Raw genomic sequence first — 14003 nt, forward strand, 5'->3', positions numbered from 1 at the left:
TTTGCACACGCTCGAGATCGCGCTCGGTGAAAGTTATTGTCCATTTGGGTAATTCTAGTGGACGTAGACGTTTGGATCCAGGTCCTACCGCAAGTACTTGCTTTGAAGTGGAGACGCGATTGAGGTCGGCATGAAGGTTTGCTTCAGATTCCTTTATCACGGGATCGTGAATAACGTGTATCGTCGGCTGCGGCTCATTTGGGTTGGGATTTCCAGCAGGTTGACGGGTGGGTGTTTTGGTTCGATCAATGTACTGATCGAGATGGCCTTGGGTTGCCAGACGCTCCAACAGTGCTTTGTACGGTGCGCATGCTGTTGTGTAGTGACCGAGTTCGTAATGATACAAGCACTTTTTTTGTGGGTTTTGATCTTCTTGACCGGTGTCTGTGCCAAGCTTCCCTGTTGGCCATTAGAACCATGGTTGCCTCATTATCTCTTTTAGGAAAGACCAGATGGGCTCTTTGAAGTATGTGGTTTTAGCCACGTAGTCGTGCACCTTTTGTGGACGTTTCTTTCCTTCCTTAATGTTGTTGACGTGTTTCTTTTGCTGGGACTGATGGGTTATGATTGGTGCTGGTAGTTGTGTCGTGACTGCTGGGGGTTGGGTAATTGGATTTGGTATTCCTTGAGCCGCTCGGTCTGCGTAGAATTCCTTAAGAGCGCAGAATCGTTCTACGATGCGCATCAACTCACCCATGCCGTGAGGTGGACGGATGGCGAGTTCGTCCAGGATCTTGCTGCCAGTTTCCAAACCATTTTTGAAGGTTCGTACGGCCCAGTACTCGTCGATTCCAGGGATTTCGTTGAACAACTGCCAGTATCGTTCGGCGTATTGCCTGAGTGTTTCAGATGGGAGCTTCCTCATCTGAGATAGTGACTCAGGCTCCTTCGCGGTCCTATTGCTTGTGATGAAGCGAGTGTTGAAGGCACGTTCAAGATCGGCCAAGTTCCTTATGGATCCAGCGGGCAATTTGTTGAATCACTAGAGTCCAAGGGAGCCGAGACTAGATGGGAACGCTTTGCATTTGATTTCGTCTTTATTAGTGCATAGCTCGATGGTCTGACGAAAGTGAATCAAGTGGGTGTAAGCTTCGCAAGTGGTTGGTTTAAACTTTGTGAACTTTGGCAAGTGAAAGTTGGTTTCGGCGGTTGTATTGATTATGTGGGATATGAAAGGCGATACGCCGAGATCCTTTAGCTGTCGTTCGAAGCCTGGGCGCGGTGGTTTGCCGAGCCCATCGGTCCGAGGATGCTTTGAGTCCCTTTCTTTGGACTCTTTTTCTAAAGGTTTCTCCCTGTTTCGCTGTCGAAGTTTGTCTCTCAAATCAGTGATCATTCAGTGGGGACCTTCGACGGACTTCTCATGTTCATGACCATTTTTCGTGTCGTCGTTCGGTCCTTCAATACGTACACCCTTTCCATTTCTTCGAGACTGGTTTTCATTTTCCAGGTTCTCTGGTGGGATTTCGCCATGGCGCTCGGAGACGTGGCATCTCGTTTGCTAGGAACCTTGACTATAATGTGAGGCCGTGGTTTGTGAAAACTCCGCGCGTTCGATGAAGTAGGTGCTTGTGAAGGATGTGGTGGTGTCTTTGGATCTGATCCGCTCCCGGTTGCTCCTTGAATGGTGTGTCTCAGACGTTGCCGGACGTTTGTAGAGGATGAGTTCCTTGACATCATCCTTTTCTGGTGTGTAGCCAAGGTGGTCTTTGACTGTGCCGCGGTGTCCTATGTCACGTGGCTGCTCTTATGGAAGTGGAGGAGGTGGTGGAGGAGAAGTTTGACGTCTCTGCCTCCCGCCTCCTGCAGATCTAGACATAGTTGGCGCGGCGTTCTGCATGTGCTGCTTCATTTGAGGCACCTCCGTTCGTAGGGCTGCTAATTGGTTATCCCTTTCGTCGTCTTGACGCTGCAATTGGCAGATATAGGCCACCGTCACGTCGTCCGTTGCCGGAGATAGCCGGAACTGGCTTGGATGGAGATGGACATGTGTCTCTCAGGGAACAGTGGAAGGATCGCGTTTCTGCTGGCGTCTTTGGCCCCCAAAGTTGTAACATCTGGTAGATCTCCGCCCATGGTAGTTTTTTTTATTGTCTTTGGAAGAGGAAGGTTGTTTTGAAGAGGGTTTGAGCCATTTGGATCAGAAGTTCTGAGGTTTCACGTCGGGTTCAACAATTGTGTAGCCTGCGACCCTGGATTCGAGTTCCTCCTCCGCTGGCTTGCCGATCTCCTAACCTTCTCGCTCTAATCTGCACAATGAACGCCTGACTAAGACCTAGCCGGGGGTTGCCCGGCAAGGCCCTCCGGCGAGAGGATGAGAATGTGCAGAGAGTAAAAGCAGAAGACTAAGGCTTTTCTGTGTAGGAGTCTATGTACCTCTCAGAGTTATGAGCCTCTAATATTTATAGGGTCTCTTTAGCTTGCTCTCCAAGTACTAGCATGTGCTTCGCACGAGTTGTATGACGCCACTGTGACGTAGCTGAGTATATCTGGTAACCATTCTGGTGTGACCTGGCACCTCCCATGTGCGCTCATCATTATCCTTTGATGTAACTGCTTCAGCTCGTGACAAGACGCACTTCCATTCTGTTAGCCGAGCTCGGTGCTTGGCCGGGCCCATTAGGCGACTCGTGAAGAGACCTCACCAACGAGGCTTCCTTGATGAAGGTGGCCAAGCCTAAGCCTCACCTGTCGTCGAGCTCATAATAGGTACAACGTTGATGGATGAATCTCGGTATATAGCCGAGCCCTTAATTCAAGCGTGGTCACAATCAGCCATTCTTGAACGGTCTCGTTCGGCCCGCTACACATAATACATGAGAATACTACTCCATACTCACCTGAAATGAAAGGAAAGGTAGAACGCAAGAATCGAACTTTATTTGAACTTATAGTTGCTATTATGCTTAGTTCGGGTGTAGGTTCACATTGGTGAGGTGAAATATTATTGACTGTATGTTATGTGCTGAATAGAATTCCTAATTCTAAGTCTTTGATTTCACCTTATGAATTGTGGAAAAACTAGAAGCCCAATGCATCTTATTTAAAAGTTCGGGGCTGTTTAGCATATGTTCGTATTCTTGATCCGAAAATGTCAAAACTTGCGAATATAGCTTATGAATGCGCTTTTATTGGTTATGCAACGAATAGTAAAACATATAAGTCCTTTGATATTAACAATAAAGTGATCGTAGAATCTATAGATGCTGATTTTTACAAAGAAAAAATTCCCATTTAAATCCAAAAATATATAGTGGGGGCGCTCAATCTAGTAGTAGTATGCCTAGATTAGAAGAACCTAAAAACGTGAACTCTAGGGACACTGAGATTAAACCAAGGAAGAGCAAGAGAGCTCGAATCGCAAAGGACTCTGGTCCTAACTTTGCCTTCTCTTTAGAAGAGGACCCCACTACTGTTAATGAGGCCTTGACTTCTTCAGACGCTGATTTTTGGCTAAAAGCCATAAATGATGAAATGCACTCCTTAGAGTCCAATAGAACTTGGGAATTAGTAGACCTACCAACTGTCTGCAAAGCAATTGGTTGCAAAATGGGTTCTTAAAAAGAAATTGAAACCTGATGGTTTTGAGGATAAATACAAAGCTAGACTCGTCGCCAAAGGATATAGGCAAAGGGAGAACATAGACTTTTTTGATACCTACTCTCCTGAGATAAGGATTACTTCTATCCGAGTCTTGATTGTCATAGCTGCTGTTCATAATTTAGTTGTACTTCAAATGGACGTTAAAATTGCTTTTTTAAATAGAGACTTAGAAGAAGAGATTTATATGGATCAACCCGAGGGGTTCGTTGTTCATGGCCAAGAACACAAGGTGTGTAAATTAGTTAAATCTCTTTATGGTCTTAAACAAGCTCCAAAGCGGTGGCATGAAAAATTTAACAGTCTAGTTGTTTCAAATGGTTTCAAAGTCAATGAAAGCGATAAATGCATATATTACAAGTTTGATAATCATGTCTGCACTATTACTCCCTCCGTTCCAAAATGAGTGGCCTTTTTGGGATTCCGTGTCATTTTAAAATGCTTATATCTTTCGATTTATGAAGTTCTATATGATTTTGAAAACTTTGTTTAATAGAACTAATTAAAATCTATCAAACAAGATCCATATTGCATATTTTTTAACGCTCATATTGAAAGATATAAGCAATTGAAAATGACACGCTTTTCCAAAAAGGCCAGTCATTTTGGAACGGAAGGAGTATCTGTTTATATGTGGATGACCTTCTAATATTTGGTTCAAGCTTATCTGTCGTGAATGAAACCAAGTTATTGCTTAGCCAAAACTTTGATACGAAGGATTTGGGAGAGACTAGTGTAATCCTTGGAATCAAAATTGTTAGAATATAGTATTAGTAGTAGTCACATATTGCTTAGTTTACTTATTCAATATGTGAGTCATCTATATAAATAAGATTGTTATGTGTTAGGGTTATTTAACACCCTATATACTTTTCCTATCCTTCCAAACAACATGGTATCAGAGCCCAATCCTTACCCACCATAGATCCTAACCCTAGTCCCTAAAAATTGGCTACTGTAGCAATTGTGAATAGTGTCACGCATATGTGAACAGTAATCGGGAAACCCTAGCCACCATAGCCCAGTGATAAGTGCCAAAATATACATATTTTGGCCCTCCAAACTACATTTATTAGTCATTCATTTTGGTTAATTGATATTTATTTCTATTCTTTTGTGTTTATAGGTTGCTCAAGCTTGTTTTCAAGAAATCTGGATAAAAACAGAAGTAAACGAAAGTTTGGGGTTAAAAGTGCAAAATGTGCAAAGTCGATTTTGTGAGTTGTTATTATACATAGTCCGAGGGAGCTTTGTGTAATTAAAGCATGTTTACCCTATATATAAGGAACGGGATAATGACTTAGCAACAGCTTTTGAAAAAGAGATTTTTTTTACGGAAGAAAAGAAACGACGAGGCTGCCGGGCTGCCATCAGGATTTCTTTGTTACGAATATTGTTTAGTTTTTCTCGTGAGTTGTTTTTCCTTTCAAGTTTTGAAGCTTTATTCAATTACTTGCATTTTGGTAATTCGTTTTAATTTTTGTTCTCTATAAAAGTTATTTGCTGATATTTGATTAGTTGATATTTCTTGTTTATTTTTCATCTCATGTAATAGAAATATGTTTCAAATTAGGGTTTATTTTGTTTCTTTCTTAATAATGAGTGAGTAGTCGTATGGGTAGAGTCGCGGGGTGATTAGCACACCGTGGCTAGTCCGGGCACTGCTCTTGTTTTTAAACAATGAAAAAGACAATTTTAGATTCATAAAATACTTCTCGTAAACGAATCCGAGCATTGTCGGAGCCCATGTGAACGGGAGAATGGGGATCCAAAACTCATTCTCCGCTACGCATGGGTAAACGGCAAAATTATGGTTCACATCTTGCGGGGTATCTTTTTCAATCTAAAGTTGAATGTTTTTAAGAACATTACATGGAGCAGGTAAATCTGAATTGGTTGCGAGTGCTATGAACCCTACGACCGTACCACCTTTAATTATTTGAAAAATCAAATAATTTCTTATTTTTAGTTAATCTTAATCAATCGACAAGGGATGGCTACCTAAGAGCCCATTCAAATTATAACAACTCGTGTTTTTAGTCAGCACACATCATCGTCTTTGTGGATTGGACTCCAGTCTTACCGGATATTATGCTATGTCGGTCTCCGCCCTACGCTTGGGGTAACCCATTAATTTAGGACTAGGAAATCGTCAAGCATTTTTGGCGCCATAACCTCACATTTACGCCCACCACCATGAGATCCGCCATTGCCATCATCACCTATCCACCGTCGACCATCACCCTTTATCGCTATCTTCACAGAAACCCTAATCGAGCCCTTATCCACTGAAATCAGCCCCTAAAACCTCCATACCAGCCCTAATTGACCCGGAATCACTCATTTACCCATTGAATCGATCCTGAATAACCTTGATCGATCTTAAAAATGCTTACCTAGACGTCGAAACCCAACAAAACCCATCCCCAAGGTTCCGACAGCCTTAAACATCTCTAATCCGATCTGTAGTACCTTGATTTGAGCTCAAAATATCCTATAGAGTGTTCAAAATTGTCATACCAGCACTGGATTATGTTTGAAATAGTCTAAATGTGTTTGACGGTTATTGAAATCATCATATTAGCACTCGATTATGTTCGAATCATTAGATCTGGTCTCTCTCATATGCATATGCTATCGTGCACTTGTTTCTAGTTTCGATAATGATCTTTATGTTATTTTTAATTGAATTTGTACACCATCTGATTTGTTGGTCATGGTTATGGGTTTGCCAGATTCATTAGTTAATGTCTTATTGCTATTGATACTGTTGGGTATTACTTTGTTCGGCGCTCAGTTGATTAGTTATTAATTGTTCTGGTTGGTGTTTTGTTGATTGAGGTTTGGTAGTTCTTTATTTTTTGGTTGCCTCTCCATTGTTCGATAAAATGACCAAGCAAAAGTTTGATTCTGGTTCCGGTTCTAGTTCTACTGTTATGGGTAGTTCGTTCAGTTCTTCATAGTTTCAGGAGAAGCTTTCTATTACCTCTACCCCATTGAATAGTAAAAATTATGTTGTTTTGGCTAAAGCAATTGAAGTTTACTATTTGGGCTAGACACAGTATGATTATTTGATGATGATCCCCCCGCATAGACTGCTTCTACTTATAAGGCATGGGAATCTGAGAATGCCCGGATTCAATTTGTTTGTGGAATAGTATGGAAGAACATATTGCTAGCACGCTTGTTATCTTAGAAACTGCCAAAAAGGTATGGACACAGGCTCAAGAGATGTATTCTGATGTTAACAATCTCCATCGGACGTATTATCTTCATCAGTCCTTTTTTTCTATATCCCAGAGTGATTTATCTTTGGAGGCTTACTATGCCAAATTTCGCGGTTTTTGTGAGGAGCTCAATATTTTTGAGCCTATTTCATCTAACATTCAGGTTATGCAACGCCAGCGTGAGCTTATGCAGGTTGCTCAATTTATATATGGTGCATCATCCACCTATGATCCTGTTAGTTAGCTCTTGGGGTCTCGAGATTTACCTTCTCTTAGTGAGGTATTTAGTCGCATTCAACAGTCTTCTGTATCTGTGCATGCCCCCTCTCTTGATCGTTCAACATTAACTTCCGCTGTTTCTGGTAGTTTTGGCTCTTCCTTCAGTTGCGACCGTGGTCGTGGCTGTGATTCTGGGTTTAGTCATCATGGTCGTGATTCTGGATTTGGTGGTAGTGGCTCTAGTCGTGGTGTTGATGGTTGTGACTCTTGTTTTGGTGCTCATGGAGGTCGCATGTCAAGTGGAGGTGGCTGTGGTTGCTGCCGTGATTTCAAGTTGTGTACTTATTGTTGGGGCACCAATCATACTGTGGGGCACCAATCATACTGTGGGGTATTGTTATCATCTTAACAGGTTTCGTCAGGCTCATCAAATTGCAATTTCTCATGATGCTAGACAGCTTACTCATTCTTCTGCCAACAATATGGTGACTATCTTTGCAGAGGAATAACAGCGCTTTATATATGTTAATTCAGTCTCCAACAGTGGGTTCTTCTGCCTCTACTACGCTTGCTCAGACAGGATCTCCAGATGGGTCGGAAGATTGGTGGCAGTGCTAAACGTGATCGTTGCGGTTGGTAGTTGCAATTGGTTTTGTTGGTCGTTGAAGTCATTCATTGGTTGTTGAAGTCGTTCATTGGTCATTGAAGTCCTTTCGTTGGTTGTTATTGGTCGTTATTTTAGCAAGTTGGCTGTTTTAGTAATTGCAGCTACTAGTTGAGGTAATTGTTTTGTTGGTTGCTATGTAACAAGCTGATGAGTCTCCAGCTTGTGGGGGAGTGTTAGAATATAGTATTAGTAATAGTCCCACATTGCTTAGTTTACTTATTTAATATGTGAGTCATCTATATAAATAAGATTGTTATGTGTTAGAGTTATTTAACACCCTATATACTTTTCCTATTCTTCCAAACAACAAAAATTACTAAATCAGCTAATGAAAGTTCTCTTGATCAGTCACATTATATTGAAAAGATCTTGAAGAAGTATAATTATTTTGATTGTAAACCTGCTTGTACTCCTTTTGATCATAGTATTAAATTGTTTAAGAACACTGAAGATAGTGTTAGACAATCTGAGTTTGCTAGCATTGTTGGTAGTCTTCGTTATGCTTGTGATTGCAAACTACAAGAAAAAGTATGTTCCGTGACAAAAAAGTGGCAACGAAATTTAATTTTGTTGCTAAATAAGTATATTTGGCGACGAAAAAATAAATTCGTCACTGTTTTGACAACTTCCGTGACGAAATTATTTCATCGCCAATTATAACTATTTAGCGACGAAAAAGATATTTTCGTCACCAAAGGTACCTATTTGGCGACGAAATAAATTTTCATCGCCAAAAGAGTAAAAAACGAGACGAAAAGATTTTTTGTCACCAAATGGACCCATTTGGCGACAAAAAATAATTTCGTCTTCTTTTTTACGTTTTCAGCGACAAGAATTTATTTCGTTGCCAAATGGATACCTTTGGTGATAAAATTTATGAATTACGCTTTGTCACGAAATATATTTCGGGCATAACTCTTTACTCAGAACTCCGATTGAGATAATTTAAATTGGATTTGAAAAATAACATAAAGAGCTACGACTTTCAAGTTTATCAAAATTGCCAATTTTAATGTTTAATAGTTCAAAATGCCGTTCAAAATATATTTTAATGTCAAATGTATGTGTGGTGTAGTTGATTAAAGCTTGTGTGCAAAACCTAGGAGACTCGGGTTCGAAACCCAACAGGAGCGAGAAAGTGGGATTTTTTTCACATGAGAATGTCTTTTGCGTTGAAAATTTTCGTCACCGATTTATTATATTGGTGATGAAAAATTTCATTACTGATGAGTCACCTTTGACAAGCCAAAGGGAATAATTTGTGACAAAAATTTTTGTCATCAAAAAGCACAATAGGTGACGAAGAAAATTACGTCACCAAGTCATTTTCTGTAATGAAATTTTTTGTCGCCAAAAGACACTATAGGTGACGAAAAATAGATTTCGTCACCAGGTAGGAATCCTCGACAATCTTTTGGTGACAAATTTTTTTTCGTCACCTATATTATTTGTGACGAAAAACATGCAATTTGTCATGATTTTCATTCATCGCCCAATGCAATTTTTCTTGTAGTGGCACGAGACCAAATATTGCTTATGCCGTGGGGGTATTATGCAAGTTTACTAGCAAACGAGGAATGGAGCATTGGTTTGCTATTAAGCGGGTCATGCGGTATCTGAAAAGAACCATGAACCTTAGATTACACTATCAGAAGTTTCCCGCTATTTTAGAGGGATATAGTAATGCCGATTGGAACTCCCTTTTGGATGACTCCAAAGCAACTAGTGGGTATGTGTTCAACATAGCAGGAGGTGCAGTGTCTTAGAAGTCCAAGAAACAAACAATCTTGGCGCAATCCATTATGGAGTCTGAGATGATAGCACTAGCTTTGGCTAGCGAAGAGGCTGCAGCTTGGTTGAGAAACCTCCTGTTAGAGATTCCCTTATGGGAAAAATCGATACCGGCCATACTAATCCATTGCGATAGTACCGCGGCTATTGCAAAAATGCAGAACCGTTTTTTCAAGGGCAAGAGACGACAAATATGTCGTAAGCACAGCACAATTAGAGAGTTGCTTAATTACTACTGGGGCTGTTAGAGTGGATTATGTACGGACAGATGAGAACCTGGCTAATCCTTTGACGAAAGGATTAGCTTGGGAGAAGGTGTGGAACACCTCGAAAGGGATGAGGCTAAAGCCCATTGAAAAATGAGTCACTTGTGATGGATACCCAACCTATAGACTGGAGATCCCAAGAAATAGGTTCAAAGGTAAAAATGAGTCACATGGTGATATGGTAAGAATCATGCTATAAGGAGTTGCACTCCAAGTCCATCCTAAGAAGCATGACATCCTGTAGTGAAAGAGGTTGTGTTATTTTTAACACTTAATGAGTTCTATAGCTCTATGTGGAGTGGAGTATGTAGAGTACATGAGTACTCTTGATAGACTCACCTATATAAATGTTGAAGTGTGGCCACTTCTCAGGAGAATTCGGGCAAATTCTCTAGGTCATTCATGAAACTGAGATATAAGCACACGACCGTAAAGTGTTGGCTTTGAACATTACACAATAGTAGAGATGTGTTTGGTGCAGTCAGACTTAGAGTTCAAGACCACAAGTCACTCTAGTTATTATCTAAAGCATTTTCACTATGTAAGGGTTCAAGTCGAAAGACACTTCACTTATGCATGCCTCTATACCTTCTTCCTCGATTGTTTTAAAAATACAAGTGGGGGAATGTTGTGATTTTGATGCATGTATTTGTAAAACTTTGTGAATGTGGGTAGACCGAGTATTAATGTATATTCACTCGTTCTAGTGTAATATTCAAGAAGAGGTATTAGTGAATATTTACTAGTTCTAGCATAATACCCAGGAGAGGTATTAGTGAATATTCACTGGTTTTCTTTTGCTACTCTTTGACTAAAACGTGTTCCTAAAATCTCTGATGATTGATTACAAAACCTATACTTATTTAGTGCGGTAATTGAACTGATTTGATGATTTTCTTTCCAAAAACAAATCCTTAGGCGCTCCTTCTCCATCTATATATTCAGACTTTCAGAATCATTGAAAATATAAAGAAAAAAACATCTCCCTCTTCCTCCATAAAAATGGTTTTTGTTTGAGTTCGAGCAATAGGGCCGATATTGTGTTTTGTTGTCAGTTTTCTTCTGTGCAAAGAAGGCCGAACAGAGATTGTATTCTGGTCTGATTTATCGTGGAGACAGCATGGTATTGATCGAACTGCTTGCACAATCTAGGTAGAGCCGCAAAACGTATTAAAGAGAGCGACCTAGTCCGCGACTCAACCCAAACGCTGCAATCATTATTCGATTGGTAAATCTATATTTCGGTTACAGATTTCGTTCTTATTTTACAGCATTTAATTTATTCCAACATAAATAACACGGTCGTTCGTCAGAATCGTGATTTTATCTCATTTACATGCTTATGACCATGAGTTTAATAAGTATCATTTTGGACATATATTTAATCATGAGAAAAACCGTGATTGAATCTCATGACTTTTAAATGATCCACCACAGTTTTAAAACCGTCAAAAAATTATAGAGATCACGGGTAAAGTTTTTGTAGTGCTTAAATTGATGACAAACCGGAAATGCAGAAGTATTCCACGAAAAGTCTAGTCCAATTGTAAGAACTCCGTCCCATAACTTGATCAGCGCGGTCAACTGGATTCTCAACTAAAACTGTCTGCAGGGTGGGGCTTATAATGCAGTCGACCGACTTCACAGGAACATCTTCGAGGAAAAACACAAAGTATAATTAGCATTTGCATGTTAGCAATATTAGTGACATGTGCTCATGTTCTAAACAACTGCAAACACAAATGCTTTTTTACTTTTCCTCCATACAAAACCAAAGAAGGAAGGATGTACAATATTGATATGAGAAGTGGTATTTTTTTTTTCATTCGTTAATCCTAATCTACCCTATCCTAATCTACACCTGCAAACATAAATGCTTTTTTTTCAAATGCTTTCTTACGGGATCGAACTCTACCCATGTGCATGAGAATATAAGAGAGGCACCAACTGCAGTACTTCACTCTACTTGCATACAATGTGAAGTGTTTGATTTAGTCTTGTTAACAAGGTCGGGCCGGTACAAGCAAACATGTATGGGATCCATAAATGCATGTTTGCAGGGATGAATTTAGGATTTTATGGTACTGGGGTCAAGTCTTAAACTAAAAGTCAAGAATACATGCAAATAGGTCACATTATAAATTAAAAACGTAACTCAACAACTTTGTATACTTATTACGGAACAACGGCCGATTATGGGCACACACCGAGGATGCAGTATCATTCGAAGTCCAATTTGATCTAAATTTGAGGGCTCCTAAATTTTCAAACTCTTACGTATTCCACCAAAAGTCTAGCCCAATTGTACGAACTCCGTCCCATAACTTGATCAGGGTCGTCAACTGGATTCTCAACTAAAACTGTCAAGGTGTGGCTTATAATGCAGTCGACTGACTTCACTGGAACATCTTCAAGGAAAAACACAAGTATAATTAGCATTTGTTAGCAATATTAGCTTGTGACATGTGTTCATGTTGTAAACACAAGTATAATTTTTTTTCATTCGTTAATCCTAATCTACTCTTTTCTAGGAGACTTAGGGGGGAGGGGGTGGTTTCTCCCCTGTTCTCTCCCGCCTTCTCTCTCTGCTTTCTCTCCCTCTCCTCCCGTTCTTTTTCCCCTTCCCCTTCTACACCTTTGTGCACAGATCACAGTTTCTTTGTTCGCCATTTGCTCTGTTTTTGTCTCCATTTCTAGCTGCTCGCTGGCCGGTTGCTTCCTTGGCTGCTTCCGGTTGTCCTAATGGTTAGGGCGGTGGCGACTGGTGGAGGCACGGGCGCTTGTTTCTCCCATCGTTCATGGCCCTTGGACATGTTTCGGTTGATCCTAACGCTATGGTGGAGGACTCGTGGCAGGCTTCGGCTTGACTGTTTTTGCTGGGCATCTTCAGATCTGCGTTGTTGCGGCAGATTTCGGCTTGCAGGTTTGGGTTGCTTGGGTGGGAAAATCAATTTCCTTTAATTAATTAGAGTCTGTCTTTTTAGTGTGCAAAATGCGTATCCCACCCAACAGGGTTGGTATTGGCATGGTTTATAGGGTATATGGATCCAGAGACTTGATAGGCAATGTAATGCATGTCATTATATATTTTGACATGGCATGCTGAGAGAAAACAAAAGGGTGTTTTTGTCTATTTGCTTTTTATGTTGTCTTGTAATTTTCTTTTCTTCTAAAGGTAGCTTAGTCCTTTTATTCTTGGCTTGTAGTATATACTTTTGGATACACTCCTTGTACAGCATATTGAAATCGTTCAAGGGTTTAGAGAAAACCCCTCTTTCCTCCAAATATGTTTGGTTCTCCTCCGATTTGTTCTTTGGAAATTGACATGGTATCAGAGCTTCTCTCTGAAGATGGAAAGGCTTGAACCTCACCACTGATCAGCAGATTGTTCGAGTGCAGCTGTAATTCGTGTGTAGGTTTGATATCCTCTTCTCACTAGTGTGATTTCTCCCCTTTTGTGCTACGATTTCCTCCATTTTGAACGGCATCAGTCTCTCTTTTCTCTATGGAAGGTAAATTCCTCGGTCATTCTTACCTGCTATCTCTTTGTCGATCTGCTTCGTCTCTCTATTTGGCCATTGGTTAGGGTTTTGTGTGGAGTTGCTGTTTGGTGTGTTTTGGTGTGGGTTTTTCCTTTGTGGTGAATATTATTTTTGAAATATGGGTACTGATCAGTCGAATCGACCTATTCTAATCAAGTTGAATGGATCAAATTACTCTTATTGGTCTCATCTGATGAAAGTCTATATTACTGGAAAAGAACAGTGGGGGTATATAGATGGTTCTATTGTGGCTCCTGAAGCTACAGATAAGGGATTACAGAAAGTATGGAGTGTCAACATTGTGCAAATTTTCTCTTCGATTAACATTACAGTAGAGCCTTTTATTGGTATGCACTTTTTGAAATTCAGCACCGCAAAAGAAGTTTGGGATTATCTGGAAAGTATATATATGCAGTCAAACTTCGCAAGGAGATATGAACTAGAAAATATCTTAAGAAGCATGCGACAAGATGATAAATCGGCTCAAGAGTTCTATAATGTGATGAATGGTATTTGGGATGAGTTGGATATGATGGATCCTTCAGAATTGCGGACTCTTGCTATTTACCAAAAGGTTAGAGGAGAGAGAAAAAACTTGTTCAATTTCTCATGGCCTTGCGAACCGAGTTTGAACCTTTGCGGGGATCTATCTTGCATCGCTCTTTGCTACCCAGTTTGGAAAATATCTTAA

The 14003-nt window shown here is 40.3% G+C and overlaps 1 protein-coding gene across 10 annotated transcripts in view; it reads right to left on the reverse strand.

Moving 5' to 3' along the window:
• The window catches only part of LOC131314489 (uncharacterized), a 47411-nt gene that overhangs the window by 14494 nt on the left and 18914 nt on the right, over positions 1–14003 (reverse strand). For 6 of the 10 annotated variants that reach the window (XM_058343156.1, XM_058343148.1, XM_058343150.1 and 3 more), the window contains one exon: positions 11277–11423. The exons of 2 other annotated variants lie outside the window; for them this stretch is intronic. In XM_058343156.1, the coding sequence (XP_058199139.1) occupies positions 11277–11423 (147 nt within the window). Of the gene's footprint in view, positions 1–11276; positions 11424–12047; positions 12179–14003 lie in introns of all 10 variants that reach the window. 2 more of the 10 variants (XM_058343157.1, XM_058343153.1) reach the window with 1 other exon arrangement.

Source organism: Rhododendron vialii, chromosome 13a (genome assembly GCF_030253575.1).
Source record: "Rhododendron vialii isolate Sample 1 chromosome 13a, ASM3025357v1".
Classification (NCBI taxonomy): domain Eukaryota; kingdom Viridiplantae; phylum Streptophyta; class Magnoliopsida; order Ericales; family Ericaceae; genus Rhododendron; species Rhododendron vialii.